We start from the raw sequence: 18,847 nt of genomic DNA, 5'->3' as shown, positions 1-18,847 counted from the left end.
CAATGACCAGGGAAGCGTGAGGGGGCGGGCTTAACTGCATCCTCTTGAGCACTAGGATTTCTGGGAAACTTAAGGGAAAGGAATGATGGGAAAGCGAGTTCGTGGTTTCTTGAACCAGTAGTTTCATTGTTCAAAAAAGACAGGAGTAGTTTTCCTGTGTTACTGTGGCTAGTTCAGTTCAGTCGCTCACTTGTGTCCGATTCTTTGCGACCCCATGAACCGCAGCACGCCAGGCCTCCCTGTCCATCACTAACTCCCGGAGTTTACCCAAACTCATGTCCATCGAGTCGGTGATGCCTTCCAGGCATCTCATCGTCTGTCGTCCCCTTCTCCTCCTGCCCTCAATCCCTCTCAGCGTCAGGGTCTTTTCCAGTGAGTCAACTCTTCACCTGACGTGGCCAAAGTATTGGAGTTTCAGCTTCAGCATCAGTCCTTCCAATGAACACCCAGGACTGATCTACTTTAGGATGGACTAGTTGGATCTCCTTGCAGTCCAAGGGACTCTCAAGAGTCTTCTCCAACACCACAGTTCAAAAGCATCAATTCTTCGGCGCTCAGCTTTCTTCACAGTCCAACTCTCACATCCATACATGACCACAGGAAAAACCATAGCCTTGACTAGACAGACCTTTTTTGGCAAAGTAATGTCTCTGCTTTTCAATATGCTATCTAGGTTGGTCATAACTTTCCCTCCAAGGAGTAAGCGTCTTTTAATTTCATGGCTGCAGTCACCATCTGCAGTGATTTTGGAGCCCAGAAAAATAAAGTCTGACACTGTTTCCACTGTTTCCCCATCTATTTCCCATGAAGTAATAGGACCAGATGCCATGATCTTCATTTTCTGAATGTTGAGCTTTAAGCCAACTTATTCACTCTCCTCTCTCACTTTCATCAAGAGGCTTTTTAGTTCCTCTTCACTTTCTGCCATAAGGGTTATTCTCTATCAGACCTCTTGGTAACACTGTTTATGTTATTTTGTTGCTTATGAACTTGACTGGTACATATTTAAAATTTGAAAATTTAAATAAGGATAATAGTTGAACTACCATCTAAACATTGAAACATTTCAGAAACCCACCAACAACAACTTTTTGTGTTTCAGTATCTTCTCCTTCCTTCAAACAGATGAAGATTTATTTAGAAGTTAGAAGGTCAGAATAAAAGATAGTGGAATGGTTTTAGAAAACAATGAACCATCCATCCTATATGTTTATGTTTTCCACCATACTAAACAAAAAGACAACACACCAAAGTTTAGTATGAGGATAGTATTGTTAGTGTTGTCATCCATTTGACAGAAAACTACAGAAATAAGCACTTAAAATTACTATCATTTCCTAGGAAATGCTAACATTTTGATGTACTTAATTCATACTTTGTAAAATAAAATAAATTACAAATAGTGGAGTGGCATTTTCCTCCACATCCCCCGAGAAACTATTCTTATTTTGATATAATAATCACCAGTGCATTTTTTTTTGGTTTGCATATGTATGCAAACAAACTTTTTAAAATTTATGGTTTTATACCTGAATATACCTTTTCTATACCTGAATTCTATTTTTAACATCTAGCCATTCAGTTGATTCAGTTCAGTTCAGTCACTCAGTCGTATCCGACTCTTTGCAACCCCATGAGTCGCAGCACGCCAGGCCTCCCTGTCGATCACCAACTCCGGGAGTTCACTCAGACTCACGTCCATCGAGTCAGATGCCATCCAGCCATCTCATCCTCTGTCGTCCCCTTCTCCTCCTGCCCCTAATCCCTCCCAGCATCAGAGTCTTTTCCAATGAGTCAACTCTTCACATGAGGTGGCCAAAATACTGGAGTTTCAGCCTTAGGATCATTCCTTCCAAAGAAATCCCAGGGCTGATCTCCTTCAGAATGGACTAGTTGGATCTCCTTGCAGTCCAAGGGACTCTCAAGAGTCTTCTCCAACACCACAGTTCAAAAGCATCAATTCTTCGGCGTTCAGCTTTCTTCACAGTCCAACTCTCACATCCATACATGACTACTGGAAAAACCATAGCCTTGACTAGACAGACCTTTGTTGACAAAGTAATGTCTCTGCTTTTGAATATGCTATGTAGGTTGGTCATAACTTTCCTTCCAAGGAGTAAGCGTCTTTTAATTTCATGGCTGCAGTCACCATCTGCAGTGATTTTGGAGCCCCCCCAAAAAAGTCTGACACTGTTTCCACTGTTTCCCAATCTATTTCCCATGAAGTGATGGGACCAGAAGCCATGATCTTCGTTTTCTGAATGTTGAGCTTTAAGCCAGCTTTTTCCACTCTCCACTTTCACTTTCATCAAGAGGCTTTTGAGTTCCTCTTCACTTTCTGTCATAAGGGTGGTGTCATCTGCATATCTGAGGTTATTCATATTTCTCCCGGCAGTCTTGATTCCAGCTTGTGCTTCTTCCAATCCAGCGTTTCTCATGATGTACTCTGCATACAAGTTAAATATCTTTTTACTTAACACTATTGCATAGCTTGTATTTAGCACATATTATCACATTTTCTTAATAATCTTTTTAACAGTATTTCATTGAATGAATATAAAGCTTTTTATGCAGTTTCTTAATGAACAGTAATTTTTTGCTATTATATACAATGCTTTAATGATTTCTTTATAGGTTGTCTGTCTTCATTGGGAAACATCACTATTTCTGTTAGTTGTTATTTAAAATTTTTTTTAAATATTGATTTCTGTGCCAGTTTTATATTAGTTATTATTTGCCTGATGTATGTTTCTCATTTTATTTTAGATAATTCTTTTTTATTTTGAGGATATCTTCTGTTTCCATGATACAGTTTGTCTTAATGTTAACTGACAGATGTTTTATAAATGGGCTGTTTTAATCCCTTTTAGCAATCACCTACTGATACATTTATGATTTAGAAAATTTTCTAGATGTTATAAGTTATAAATTCTTTTAACACTCAGAACAACCTTATGATGTAGGGCCTATTATTATTCATACTTATAGAAAAGAAAATTGTTGCCCAAGATCATCCAACTAGCCCACAATCTTTATTATTTTGCAGACACATTGTGGGGTTTGTTTTTTGTATCATTATTAATATTTCTCAGGAAATGGAACACGGCACTGAAGAATGATTAAAAATAATTTTTAAAATGTATATGACAAAATTTATTTTCCAACAACAATATCTGCCATCCCATTTGCTTTTCTCAGTGTGACTTTTTCACATGTGAGTCTAAATGGTATCTTCTCCTTTAATAGTCAGGTCTTATGACTCACTGATAGCCAATAGAATCTGAGAAAAGTGAAATTAGGTCAGAAAAGGCTGTGCTACTTCCCTGTGATTCTCTTGAGACAACTACTCTGTGCTAAGTCATTCACCAGTAAAAAGTGTGACTGCCCTGAAACAGTTGTGCTATACAAGCAGGCATTCTAGTCAACAGCTTAGCAGAGCTCCCAGCTGACACTTACCATCAATTATCAGCCATGTGAGTGAACAGTCTTGGATATCCACCCCAGATGAACTCACATAACTGTAAAACTTTTACAAAGCAAACTTGGGTCTGCTTGCCTGTGCACAGTAAAGCCAACCTACTGACACTCCTCTTCCTACATTATCAGTTTTGTTACAGGGAAGAACTGACTTCATGTTGGATCTGTTTCTTTTACTTTAACCTTGCTTTCCATTGCTTTTGATCTCTAAAAAGACACTGTTCATACCTAATGTCTGGCCTTGGGGAACCCTGCTCCTCTGCCTGAATGTTTAACCAAAAGGCCTTTGTTCAGGATCCTGTCCACTTATTGCTGTCTACAGGGAGGAAGAAATTAACTCATCTCCTCCCTGAGGCTTGCCATTCCAGGAGATATTTGTAAGATTAATGGCCTTTTATACTTTACCTCCTCGCCTCACCTCCCTCTTCGCCCCCATTTCTGTTCTATAAAAGAACCTGGCATCCATACCCCAATAAGATGGTTATTTTGAGACATCAGTCTGTAGTCTTCTTGGTCAGCTGGCTTTCTGAATAAAGTCCTATTTCTTGCCTCAACACCTGGTCTCTCAGATTTATTGGCCTGTAGTGTAGCTCAGAGGGGACTGGGATTTAGTAACAGTTTATTTCTCTTCCTTGAACCATTGCCGTAAACAAATACTGTAAGTTTTCTGTATTATCTCCCATGTTTAAAAACAAAGCAAAATGAAAAAACTGCCTCAACTTTGCATTCTGCTTCAACTACTTCTCCATTTCTAGGGTATATTTGCTCGCCATCTTCATTCTTCACCTCTCATTTTCTCTTCAGTTTACTACAGTCTACCTTTATTACTCCACTGATACTGCTCTTGTTAGGTTCACCAATGACCAACAAGTTATAAAAGTTGCCAAGATCCTGACTCCTTGTCCATTGATGCTGAATAGAAATAAGCAGACAGAGTTTGAAAGAAACACTGCTTTATTCCTTTTGCCAGGTAAGAGGGAGATCACAGGAGACTAAGAGCTCATGAACTCTGCCCTACTCACCTAGGGGAATTAAAAGAGGTTATATAGACTGGGACTCATTGTCTGGAGTAGATAAATGATAAGGCTCAAATTAATGAAGTTCTTATATGCAGAGTACATCATGAGAAACGCTGGGCTGGAAGAAGCACAAGCTGGAATCAAGATTGCTAGGAGAAATATCAATAACCTCAGATATGCAGATGACACCACCTTTATGACAGAAAGTAAAGAGGAACTAAAAAGCCTCTTGATGAAAGTGAAAGAGGAGAGTGAAAAAGTTGGCTTAAAGCTCAGCATTCAGAAAACTAAGATCATGGTATCTGGTCCCATCACTTCATGGGAAATAGATGGGGAAACAGTGGAAACAGTGTCAGACTTTATTTTTAGGGGCTCCAAAATCACTGCAGATGGTGACTGCAGCCATGAAATTAAAAGACGCTTACTTCTTGGAAGGAAAGTTATGACCAACCTAGATAGCATATTGAAAAGCAGAGACATAACTTTGCCAACAAAGGTCTGTCTAGTCAAGGCTATGGTTTTTCCAGTGGTCAAGTATGGATGTGAGAGTTGGACTGTGAAGAAAGCTGAGCACCAAAGAATTGATGCTTTTGAACTGTGGTGTTGGAGAAGACTCTTGAGAGTTCCTTCGACTGCAAGGAGATCCAACCAGTCCATCCTAAAGGAGATCAGTCCTGGGTGTTCATTGGAAGGACTGATGCTAAAGCTTAAACTCCAATATTTTGACCACCTCATGCGAAGAGTTGACTCATTGAAAAAGACTCTGATGCTGGGAGGGATTGGGGGCAGGAGGAGAAGGGGACAACAGAGGATGAGATAGCTGGATGGCAACACCGACTTGACGGACATGAGTTTGAGTAAACTCCAGGAGTTGGTGATGGACAGGGAGGCCTGGTGTGCTGTGATTCATGGGGTCACAAAGAGTCGGACACGACTGAACGACTGAACTGAACTAAACTGAACTGAATGAAGGTCTTGCATCCTTCCTCCTGCATTATTTCAAAATAGTCTCAGCTGGCGTCAGCTGTGTTCATTGTCTCTGGGTTATTGACCAGCAACCTTCCTTCTGAAATACAAACAGCTATAAGGGTTTTAGTTTGTTTTTTTTTGTTTTTTTTTTCTGCAAGAGAGTTCAGGGAGAATAAACACCAGGTGCAGGATATAATTTACACAGTGTGGAGGTGGAGGGGGGCAGTGATAGGTTAACTTTGTGAAGGACAAATCTGGTTACCGACACTGCAGATTAGTAAGTTAAAAAACTAAAATTGATCAGCTCTTTCAGGCTCATTTTTCCTGTTCTCTGTTCTCTTTACTTGTTCTCAGGAGAGGAAAAACTTCATTTCTTTTTTGCTGCAACACAAATCTGATAGTCAATGTCCTATATTTTCCACAGCAGTGGTGCCATTGACTCTCCTTCCCTTTGGAAATCTCTTTACTGATCTTGCAATATTGAATCTCCCTCTAGTTATTCCTTCATAACTCTTCTTTGTTAGCTCTTCACTGGAAAATGAGGAAGTGCCTCAGAGCTCTGTCTTAGATGATCTCTTCTTTTTCTTCTGGTTTAAAAAAAAATCTTTTTAGCAACCTCAAGTAGAAAGGGTTGAATTAAGTACACACCTAAATTTATGACACATTATAGAGTATTAGATCCATTCTTAATTTATTTTAATATTTATTTCCATTTCTATTCATCCCTTGGGCTTCCCCAGTAGCTCAGTGGTAAAGAATCTGCTTGCAATCCTGGAGACAGGGGTTTGATCCCTGTGTCAGGAAGAACCCCTGGAGTGGCTATCCACTCTAGTAATCTTGCCTAAAGAATTCCATGGAGAGAGGAGCCTGGCAGCTACCATCCATTAGGTCAAAAAGAGTCCGACACGACAGTAGTGACTAAGCACATTCATTCCCTACACCTTTTTTCTTTTTGGACCTAAACACTCAGAGCCAGCCCTGCAAAGATAGGAAGAAAACATAGAGCTGCAAGTGCCAAAGGCCTGGTGAAATGAATAAACAATTATTGAGCAAGCAGAGTTCATCAAACAGAGTGAGACCATATTCTTTCAACTTCAACAGTTTAGCAATGATGAAAACAACAGAGCAAATATTGTACTAATTAATCTCTACTAAATTTTAATTTTTATAAACTTTTATTACTCCCAATAATGCAGATTTTTTAAAACTTAAATGTAGAGAAATATGGAAATATTCAGTGTCTCCTGTAAAGTAAACATACTGTAAAGTGTGCCCCTCTTGGAGTCATTCAGTTGGAAAAGGACCTGATTAAAGGATTAACAAGTAATCAAATTCCAATGAGGGTGAAATGCAGCTGCTCCTGACACATTAGTTACCCCATAAATTCCTTGTCCCACAGCCTCACATTTTTCAGACTCAGAGGAGGAAGAAAAAAAAATTATTAATTTCTTTTTTTCTCAAGAAAATCTTCCAGAGAAAAGGAATGTGGTCATCTTTAACTTTGCTGAAGCCCCTCTGAAGCAACTCTTTCTACTAGATTTTTAGGAAGACTAGAAAGACAAGTAGCCATGGCTGAAATTGTAGCTTTGTAATAGTTAAACTTTTTACAAACTTTTGGTGCCCTTTCTCTCACAGACGCCCAGGGACCGACCTCATGCTATCCTTCAATTTATAAAGTTATTGACTATGTTATTCTACTCAGATCTGTTTTCTCCTGTCTAACCTCATACAAAAAGTTAATTTTCTCTTTCATTCTCCTCCAACCCAAAGAACATCAAATCCACATTATTCAGGTCTTACAAAATGTAGCTACTTTATAATTCAAATTTCATTTAGATTTGTATTGTCAAAAAAAAAAAAAAAAAAAAAGGAAAGGCAAGATGATTCTTGAAAATTGTCACCTAATTGGAGAAGCAGTAATACTGATTCTCCCTGATATGCGGACTGGGGAAATTCCTGGGAGGCAATAGTACAAAATAGTTTTACCTATTCTACTGAGAGTGAACTGAGACAAGACCAGAGTCTTGCCAGTATAGTAATTAAAGTGATAATGATCATTGCCTATCAGTCCACAAGCATGTTGTTGCAGACTGCATAGAACCACATGATCCATCATTAACTCGTACATAATCTACTTGCTTGATGTATGTTTCTTTGGCTCAGACCTGGTAAGTTTGATCCACTCCATTAATGTTCTTGAAACATCTTAAGATAACAGTTATCAGCATCCTCATAGTCGATCGTAATGAATTAACACATTGTTTTAACTAGATCATTTGTGAAGTGGGTCAACAATGTCATATATAGAGTCAGGTTTGAAATTTTTAAAAAATTTTTAAAAATAATTGAAGCAGACAGACTGTTACTTGGGTAATAATATCCTATCAGATATACTTTTTGAGTAGAAGGGAAAAAGTTTGCAGTTATCAAGCAGACAATTATATGTAAGTTTCAGGCTATTTTATCTGTGACTAAACTGCCAATGAATACTTCCATAGGATTTGTCTTTCAGATAAATAACATTCAAAATAAGCACATGACATGTTATGGAAAAAAGTTATTCAATTCCTAGGCTGAAAGAACAAAAAGTGAAGATCACTTGTTTAGTGTCATATGGGGCATGCAGACACCAGTGGAACAACCATTTCAGAAACAGACAGACCTTGCTAATTCTACACATCAAATGAATGTGAAATCACCTATAGGCACAAGGCAGAAGCAAAAATAAATCCTCTCTAAGTTAATGTACTGGTAGCTTAAGCTTCAGACTACTGCAGTCTTTTTTCTTTTCATGTCATTTCTTTTTTTTTGAAGTATAATAATTTACAAGGTAATGTTAGTTACTTCAGTTCAGTTCAGTTCAGTTCAGTCACTCAGTTGTGTCTGACTCTTTGCGGCCCCATGAATTGCAGCACGCCAGGCCTCCTTATCCATCACCAACTCCTGGAGTCTACCCAAACCCATGTCCATCAAGTTGGTGATGCCATCCAGCCATCTCATCTCTGTCATTCCCTTCTCCTCCTGCCCCCATGCCTTCCCAGCATCAGGATCTTTTCCAAAGAGTCAGCTCTTTGCATGAGGTAGCCAAAGTATTGGAGTTTCAGCTTCAACATCAGTCCTTCCAATGAACACCCAGGTCTCATCTCCTTCTAGTGTATAGCAAAGTGATTCAATTATACATATGTATATTACTTTTTGTACTATTTTCCATTATTGGTGTTTATAAGACATTGCAGGGAGAAGGCAGTGGCAACCCATTCCAGTACTCTTGCCTGGAAAATCCCATGGACGGAGGGGCCTGGTAGGCTGCAGTCCATGGGGTCGCTAGGAGTCGGACACGACTGAGCGACTTCACTTTCACTTTTCACTTTCATGCATTGGAGAAGGAAATGGCAGCCCACTCCGGTGTTTTTGCCTGGAGAATCCCAGAGACGGCGGAGCCTGGTGGGCTGCCGTCTATGGGGTCGCACAGAGTCAGACACAACTGAAGCGACTTAGCAGCAGCAGCAGCAGGATATTATAGATAGTTCCCTGTGCTACACAGTAGGACCTTACTCTTTATCTATTTTATATATAGTAGTTTGTATTTGCTGACTTTTTGGCCAACCCATTATGAGCTGTTTGAATGTTTTGGAAATTAAGTCCTTTTGGTCACATTGTTTGCAAATACTTTCTCATATTCCATATCGCTTCGTTTCCTTTGCCATGCAAAAGCTCTAAAGTTTGGTTTGATCACTTTCCTTTATTTTTGTGTTTTATTTCTATTGCCTTGGGAAACTGACCTTCTCTTCCAGTAGAAGAGCCACTAGGTATCCTTTCACAGGAGCTGTCGCCCATGAAGTGCACACTGTGGTGTCATCTGTCACCCATTGTGCTGGCTCACAAAGTACATGGTTGGTTGTTGACACTGCCCTCAGACCCATCTCTACCAGGGAAATGCAGGTGATTGCACTGGGCGTCTTTTAGGCAGTGTGCTCACAAAGTCGCCAGTGCAGATTCATCAGTACAGATTCTCTGTAGTCAGGCATTGGGACTGCTATAGTTGTACATTTACATCTGCTGTGGGGACTATGGAATCATTTCAGGCCCAGCCCTGCCTCTGCATGTGCCCACCCACAAAGTTTGCAGCTGCTACCATGGGACCCACTCCAGCTGTGGGAGCACTAATAACCCACCCCGAAGTTCATCAGGTACTGAGCTCACAAATTGGCCACTGATGGTGTAAATCTGGATCACAGCTTCTGGGCCATGGCTCAGATTTCAGTCCTTCTTCCTAAATTATGCAGCCCCTGGGCATAGGCTCAGATTTCAGCCCCGCCTCTGCTTGTGGACAACCCACCATTGCTTGCACACTGGAGCCTTGCCTGCAGTGAGAATGCTGAAAATGAGACTGTTATGGTGGGGCTATGTCCTTTCATTTATACTTGTGATAATGATAGGGCTTCTCTGATGGACCAGGGCCCCTCCCATCTACACCCTTGGTTGCTGCTTGGACCGTACTCCAGACCCTTCAGGCTGTTTCCATGGAGCCATCCCCAGTACTCTCCCCTGGTCTCTCTTCTGAAGCTCAGATTTCTGCACACCAGCAGACTAGGACCTCAGACTGGGGAGAGCAGGAAGGTAGCCAGGACTGTCTGTGCTTGTCTTTCTCCTTTCTGCCTGCGACAGTCTGGCTGCTACACTCTCCTCTGAGCCTCTGAAGCTCCCAATCTATCTTTGTCATCTCAGGCTCTGAAGGGTGTTCCTAAGGTAAGGGAAACTTTCCTCTTTCACAGCTCCCCTTCAGGGATGCTGGTCCCCAACCAATCCTTTGCTTTTTTCTTTCATCCTACCTGGTTACATTGTAACCTGTCATGTAGCTTTGGTTGTATGAGCTCTTCTGCCAGCATTCAGTAGGTGTTCTGTGAGAACTGTTCCACATGTAAATGTATTTTTGATGCTTTTGTGGGAGGTGGTAAGAGCCACATCCTTCTGTTCTGCCGTCTTGATTTTTTTTTTAATACAGTTTTGAGCACTCAGTTTAAAATAGTCATACATAAATTAGATAACATGAGTTCCTAAACCCAAATAAATAACCATCAAAACAAACCTATAAAGGAAAAGGTTGGTACATTTGATATGCTAAAATTCAGAATATCTTTTCATCAAAAGACATCACTAAGAAAGCAAAAAGGCAAGCCAGAGAGTGGAAGTTATTTTCAATATATATAAAGAATAAAACTCATATACAATGCCAGTTAAAAAAAAAAAATACAACCCAAATGAAAATTGAGCAGTATACAGAGGAAGAAAAGCAAATGTGAATGAGGTGCCCACCTTTATTTATAATCAAAGAATGCAAATTAAAATTATAGTGGGATAGAGTACACATCCACCAGCAAGTACTGGGTATACCAACAATGCACATGTTGATGAGGATGTAGCAGAAGAGAAATTTCTATACACTGTGTCAAGTAAAAGTAAAATGCTTTGGAACATAACTTTGTTTCAGAAAATTAAAAATCAGCATAACCAGTATATAATTCCTATACATGTTCATATGTATGTGTGCTTCATTGTACTAATATACATGCTCATATGTATGTGCACTAAACTGTACTAATATACATGCTCATATGTATGTGCACTACACTATACTAAGCTCGTATGTACACGCACTCAGTTCAGTTCAGTTCAGTTCTGTTGCTCAGTCGTGTCCGACTCTGCGACCCCATGAATCGCAGCACGCCAGGCCTCCCTGTCCATCACCAACTCCCAGAGTTCACTCAAACTCATGTCCATTGAGTCGGTGATGCCATCCAGCCATCTCATCCTCTTTCATCCCCTTCTCCTCCCGCCCCCAATCCCTCCCAGCATCAGGGTCTTTTCCAATGAGTCAACTCTTTGCATGAGGTGGCCAAAGTACTGGCATTTCAGTTTCAGCATCAGTCCTTCCAATGAACGCCCAGGACTGATCTCCTTTAGAATGGACTGGTTGGATTTCCTTGCAGTCCAAGGGACTCTCAAGAGTCTTTTCCAACACCACAGTTCAAAAGCATCAGTTCTTCGGCGCTCAGCCTTCTTCACACTACACTGTACTAATATACAAGCTCACATGTATGCACACTGTGTTGTAGTAAAATACATGCTCATATGTATGTGCACTACAGTGTACTAATATACATGCTCATTTGTATGTGTACTACATTGTACTAATATATCCAAGGTTGATCATAGCAGCATTATTCAAAATATTTGGTTGACCATAAAGTTCATTTGGGTTTTTCTGTAACATCTTATGGAAAAGCCCTAACAAGCTTTCTGGCCACCCAATATTGAAAAACTGGGAACACTCAAATGTCCATCAGCAGTAGAATGGATAAATGAAAACAAGTGAATTAGAACACCATGGAATAACACAGATTAATAAAATACTGAAGAAAAGAAGCAAATTTCAAAGAAAAAAAACCAGCATAATTCATTACAGTAAAGCTTACTGTAAATGAATAAAAAGAAGCAAAGAGGCAAAACTAAAGTTTATTTATTTATTTTTGGCTGCACTGGGTCTTTGTTGCTGTGCATGGACTTTTCTCTAGCTGCAGTGAGCAGGGGCTACTCTCTAGTTGCAGTGTATAGGCTTCTCATTGCGGTGGCTTCTCCTGCTGCAGAGCACAGGCTCTAGAACATGCAGGCTTCAGCAGTTGCATTGCGTGGCCCCAGTAGTTGTGGCTCGCGGGCTCTAGAGTGCAGATTCAGTAGCTGTGGTACAAGGGCTTAGTTGCTCTGAGGCATGTGGAATCTTCCCCAGTCGGGGATTGAACCTGTGTCCCCTGCGTGGCGGGGGGATTCTTAACCTCTGAACCATCAGGGAAGTCCAAAACTAAAGGATTATAAGGTTGCTTGTATGAATGGCGATTACCTCTGTGAAGAGACTTTTGGCAATGGACACATGTAGACTTTTGGGGCCCTGGCAATTTTTTTTTTTTTTTCATAGTCTGAGTGGTAAATACATGAGTACTTGCTTTACAATAAGTTATTGGACTGTATACTTGGGTTTTACGTGCTTTAGTTTTTGGTGTTATAGTCCACAATGAAAAAACAAATGAAACAGCTCTCTGTATACTGACATTAAATTATTATTGAGTTTATGTTGTAAATGAAAACCTGGAGTGTGGAAAAGTGTATAAAATTGGCTACTATTTATGAAAAAAAAGGAAGGAGGTATGAAGGAGGGAGAGAGAGACAGAGAGAGAAAGCAGGAGAGAGGTGTTCATAAAAGAAGAGGGAATTAAAAAACTGGTTATCTTGGGGGAAATAGCTGCCCAAGGGACAAGATTAGAAGAAAACTGACTATTCGTTGTATACCCTTTTGTACTTTTTGTATTTCATAAAATGTAAATGTATTAGCTATTCTGTGTGTGTGTGTGTGTGTGTGTGTGTGTGTACTCAGTCATGTCTCACTCTTTGTGACCCCATGGACTGTATCCTGCCTGGGTCCTCTGTTCATGGAATTTTCCAGGCAAGAATACTGGAGTGGGTTGCCATTTCCTACTCTAGGGCATCTTCCCAAGCCAGGGATCAAACCCCTGTCTTCTATGTCTCCTACATTGCACGTGGATTCTTTACCACTGCCACATGGGAAGCTCATTAACTATTCTAAATAAATAAGTAAACGTTCCTGAAAAAAAAAAAATTCCTAACAACAATGCTGATTATATTTATCCACAAGAGGTCACTATCGAATGACGTTGAACTCTAGTTCCTCATCAGAGGAAAACCAGTCTGAAGTCTTCCTGCTCTCACCAGGAAGTGAAGAAGCGTCTTCATTTACATTCTTACTTTATTTTACCTGTCATGTTCTGTTTTATAAAAAACCCTCCAATTCAAAGATACACACAGAAATTTAAAATATACATTTAAAATGGAGCGAAAGAAGACAAAGAATTTAAGAGACAAAATGAAGCCATGAATGAATTTACAAAAAGCATAATATTATCCATTTCCCCTAGGATTAATACACAAATTAGATTCTAATGTTTCTAGCATTTGATACAAAAAAGGAAGTATTGTCATTTTATAATTCAAAATCTTGCTCAGGAGAATATTTAGAGTATGAAAAATGTTTTCCCTGGTATAGTCTGTTAAAGACAATCCATAAGGACGGTTTAGGTGAAATTCCTGACCAGGCTTAATAACAAGAACAATCCACAGAACAATTGGGAAACCATGCCATCTTATTAAGAGAAGTGTAAGATGCTCTGGGACACCAGATCAGGGAAGTTTCATGCATGGGTTAGTCATGGTTGAAAATGAAACTAAGAATACTTGGTATAGAAAAGGAAGAAGAATAGCCACAAAACTTGTGCTTTAAAAATTCTGACTTACACATAAGAGAGTGTTCAGTCTTCACTTGGCTGGATTTTTCAAAATTTGGTTATTGCAACGAATTCCCTTTCCCCTAAAGTTGAGCTGATTGTCCTTCCGGCAACTAATGGGTTAAATGCTACCTTCTAAGTTCAAGGAAAAAGAGCCCTATTCAAATGCTGCTGCTGGCTCACCAATGCAGGGCTTAAGGCAAAGACGGAGGGAAGTCAGTGTATAGGAGACAGTTTTCTCTGTGAAGAGAGCTCCAACAGCTGTGAAAAACACTTCAGCAGTGATGGATTCTTCTGATATTCAAAGAAAAAATATAGCTATCATTGGTGGTGGCTTGGTAAGAATCTATTTGGATATATTATTCCTGGTAGTGGTATTATATTATCATTAATCTTTTTTTGCTTTTTGATCAGAGATTAATTGCTTTTATTAATATTTTTTCTATCAGTTTTACTGCAGTATTATTGACATAGAGCACTCTGTAAGTTTCAAGTGTACGGCATAATGATTTCACTTACATACATTATAAGATGATTCCCACAAGAAGTTTAGTATTTCTCATTTCAGAGAGATATAAAATAACAGAAAAAGAAAACATATTTTTTCCTTGTAATGGGAACTCTAAGGATTTACTCTCTTAACAACTTTCATATGCAACATACAGTGGCATTAATTACATGTTACATCTGTGGTGTTTATTTATATTATAACTGTTAGTTATATTATAACTTTTTGACCACCTTTGTTGTTGTATAAAGATATTATACCTCTAATCTTCCTCACCTATTTCACTTATTTTAGTATTATTAATCACTTGTAAGGATTGTTCACTTTCTTTTGAAACGTTTCTGATATTTAAATACACCTTTTTAAAATGTGGTATTAGTTTAGTTTGCTCTTTCCTAAAAGAGCTATCTTATTTCCATTTTCCCTTGTTTTTTCTGTATAGCATTTTTCAAAATAGAAAATAAAGCAAATTGAATTTGATTAATCCCTGAATGGACTATGTTTTAAAACAAATATTAATGTAAATAGTCATTTTAATCAAAACATTTGCCCTGCTTTGGTTAATAACTCAGTTTATACCGTCTAGTAAGAATAAAAGTGTCAAGAAACATGAAGTTAATGCAGAATTATCACATTGAATGTTCACTAGTTGTTTGAGTAAGTGGGAGTAATACTTATTCAGTGATCCTGTCTGGCTGGTCCCAAGCTGGTGGAGTGAGGCACAGAGCAGGTGAGATGAATGGGCTGAGATGACCCCACATCTGGCAAGATGAGGGGAGAGGGTGTCTATTCTCTGCTTCCATGGTTATTATAGGAAAGCTAGTTCTGCTTAACATGGGGCTGCCTCAGTGAAACTGTATTTTCCCCTCCCTTAGCAGAACAACTATTTTGGAATTAGTTAAAGTTTAATCATTTTGGCTTTGCCTTCGATTTAATCATGTGCACACTTTTAAATCATAGGTGTTTATTTATTTCATTTACTCCGCGAAAATTTGCTGAGGGCCTAATAATGTGCCAGACACTGTTCTAAGTTGTATGTAAATGAGTACATTTTGTACCACATAGAGTTATACAGTTTGTGCTAATTCTGACTTGGGTGTTGCCTTCCTTTTTGTGTTTTCCCTAAAGTATGATGACAGTTTTAACATTTCTGGTTTGCTATTGTTGTAGCCACACGTTCTGGGAAACAAACTCACTCAGAAGGACAACGCAGATAGTGGAGTGCAGTTTATTACACCAGCGGGCCCAAGGCAGAGTCTCCCATTAGCCAAGGACCCCAACCAGTTTTTGTGAAAACCTTACATACCCTAAGTGTACGTGCACAAACCCACCTCCCCAAATTCCCTGACAATCAAAGTTAACCCGTGATTCATATGCCTTACGCCTAGGTAGTTAACAGTGGACAATTATCAATAGGCCTGTGGTCATACATCAATAAGCATAGTAGAATGTATGATTCTATTTGGTTACACAGGTAATTAGGGGCTCTTCCTTTCTGGGGCCTGGTTTTCCAGTTGGTTTGTCGTTTCCATAGATACTGGGCTTATAGCTCAGAGTCCACAGTCCAGCCCAAGATGGAGTCCTGCTTTGAAGATAGGGCCTGTTCTGATTCTTCCTTCACTATCACATGCTGTGTTGGCCAATGTATGTGACATACATCCTCATTTCTTCATACTTTATACCTGGCTTCAATCCAATTGTTCCTATCAAAATTTTGCATAAAATGTGAATTCATGGAGTCAACAAAATCCTATTGGGTGCCAGCTATGTGCCAATATTGTTTTAGGTACTAGGAATATAGTGATAAGCATTTAGGGAGGAGAAAGACAGTGGAGAAGAAAAGTAAGTTCAGCGAGGCCTAAGTACTACAAAAAGAAATTCAAGCAGGGTAATGCTGTAGAGTCCTGAGGGTATCCATTTATAGAGTGTGGTCAGGGACAGCTTTTCTGAGGAGATATATGACCTGAAAAATGTGAAGGAAACTATCATTTGAAGGGCTACAGAAAGACCATTTGGGGTAGATGAAGGACTGTAGAGAAACAATGAGGAGATAAAGAGCTGGGCACTTTTCTTGGAGCAGACAGAAAGGCACAAAGAATGAGACTGGAAAGGAGTGGCCACTGAGGCTGGGGAGAATGAAATAGCCAGAGATCCTAGGATCTTAGAGTGCAAGGCAGACAGATTTTATCCCAGATGCAGTGGAGAGCCGTAGGAAGATTTTAAGTAGGAAAGCAAGCCGTGGTTTTAAGATTCCTTAGGCTGTTATAAAGAGAAGAACTGGGAAAATTTTAAGACAAGGTAGACCAGTTAAGAGGCTGTTGTGTTTGTCCAAGGCTTGGATTAGGGTAGCAGCAGTGATATCTCTTACGATGGCTCTTAGATATCCAAGTGACAGTGAAAGTCACTCAGTCATGTCCAACTGTTTGTGACCCCATGGACTATACAGTCCATGGAATTCTCCAGGCCAGAATACTGAAGTGGGTAGCCTTTCCCTTTTCCAGGATATATTCCCAATCCAGGGATTTAAACCAGATTACCTGCATTGCAGGTGGATTTTTTTATCAGCTGAGGCATAAGAAAAGCCCAAGAATACTGGAGTGGGTAGCCTGTTCCTTCTCCAGGAGATCTTCCCGACCCAGAAATCAAACCAGGGTCTCCTGCATTGCGGGCAAATTCTTTGTCAACTGAGGTAGGGGAGATAACAAATATGTGATTGGATATATGATTTTGGAAGGCATAAAAATGTGAGTATCATCCACAGGTTTCTCCCTGAATAACACTTGAACTCTTCATCATAGAACCACTTCATTATCTGGGCACACATACATGTGCTAGAAATGGAAGACATGAACTAATACACATATATTAAGAAGCAATTAAAATTCCTCTGCAAAGGAATTCTATTCACCTTATTGCTCAGGTCCATACTTAGAATCATGTCTGATTCTTTTTTTTCATTTTATGAAAACCCCTGTTTCTCTTTCATTCTACCAATAAGCCTTGGCAGCTCTATAACAAAAATATATTTCAATTCTGGTCATTGCTACCATCCTAGTTAGGGCCATCATCATTCTTTATCCATACTCCTGCAGCCTCCTCCTAAATGATCTCCTAGCTTCTACTCTTATCCATAGGCAGTCACACAGCAGCCAGAATCAACTTTTCAAATCAGTAGTGTGATAATTACCATTCATTGCTTAAAACCTTTCATTACAAATAAAGTAAAATCTAAACTCCTTACCAAAAGCCCTACAGGAACTGAGTCTGTCTACCTGCCTGGCCTCATCCTTTCCATGTTTTTGTTTTTTATATTACCTATCAGCACCTGAAATCATATACTTTATTTGTTTTGGGTAAGTAGGTAAGCTATTTATTAAGCATCTATTCCTACAAGGATATAGCCTCTCTTGGCTGGAACCATACCTAATATTGCTTAATGTCATTATTTAGTATTTGACAGATAAATGAATGAAAGGAATGAAAAACTCTTCTTAATGATATGAAGGTAAAGGAAATTTCATAATGGATGAAAGACTGAATATTGAGGAAATTAAAAAAAATACTGATTACAAAGAGTGATTCAAGAAGGTTAAATTCAATACATAAAGGACAAAATTATTTGCTTGCCCATTTACTTTCTTTTGTGTGTGTGTGTGTGTTTCACCCTTCCCCTTATCTTCCTCCCCATGGACTGATCCTAGTCCCTTAGACTAGGATCTCTGATTATTAAAGGCTGATACACTAAAGGCTCTCTCTGGGCCCCAGGGGCAAAATTGGAACAGAGCTGAGAACCTTTACTCAGAAGTCCAAAAAATATAATGAACTGATTTTTTTCCCCAATGATACCTTGCCTAGTGAAAGATTACTCAAGAATTTGTCTTTGCTCTAATGTAGTGATCATCTGATTCTGTGATTAACCAATTGATTTCTGTTCTTTGAAAACACATTAAGTCAAAGAGGTCAGAAGTAACCAATAGATCAATGAAGGAGTCTTTGAGAAACTAAAGGTGAAAGAAATTGTAAACCATGATAATAAACTGGTTAAAGTTTATCTATTAAAGAGTGGGGAAAGACATTAAAACAGTTTTTCAAGAATGTTAATCTGAGTATTTACAAAAATCACTATACTCACTTATTTTCCTTCTTGTGTGAAACACTGCTCCCAATCACTTCCCCTGCAATAGGGATTACCTCCTGGAAGCTAGGGGTGTAACTTCTCCTGCAAATGCACACAGGACTTTGCTTGCCTTTATCACAGACTGCATTCTGTTAAAGTTATAGACATAATAATTGTAAAGAGATAATTGTTTACTTGCTGAGTCATGTCTGACTGTTTTGTGACCCAATGGACTGCAGCCAGCCAGGCTCCTCCATCCATGGGATTTCCCAGGGAAGAATACTGCAGTGGGATGGCATTTTTCTTCTACAGGGGATCTTCCCAACCTAGGGATCGAACCCCTGTCTCTTGCATCTCCTACACCAGCAGGTGGATTCTTTACCACTGAGCCACCCAAATTTGT

The 18,847-nt window shown here is 39.4% G+C and overlaps 2 protein-coding genes across 2 annotated transcripts in view; one reads left to right on the top strand and one right to left on the bottom strand.

Moving 5' to 3' along the window:
- The window catches only part of FH (fumarate hydratase), a 215,845-nt gene that overhangs the window by 27,435 nt on the left and 169,563 nt on the right, over positions 1–18,847 (bottom strand). The window lies entirely within an intron of this gene.
- Positions 9,536–18,847, top strand: part of KMO (kynurenine 3-monooxygenase) — a 71,574-nt gene continuing 62,262 nt past the window's right edge. Inside the window, exon 1 of the mRNA XM_055583237.1 lies at positions 9,536–9,655. Coding sequence (XP_055439212.1) covers positions 9,536–9,655 — 120 coding nt within the window. The remainder of the gene's footprint in view (positions 9,656–18,847) is intronic.

Source organism: Bubalus kerabau, chromosome 5, assembly GCF_029407905.1.
Source record: "Bubalus kerabau isolate K-KA32 ecotype Philippines breed swamp buffalo chromosome 5, PCC_UOA_SB_1v2, whole genome shotgun sequence".
Lineage (NCBI taxonomy): Eukaryota > Metazoa > Chordata > Mammalia > Artiodactyla > Bovidae > Bubalus > Bubalus kerabau.
Note: the sequence above shows the minus strand (reverse complement) of the source record. Positions and strands in the feature narration are given on the sequence as shown.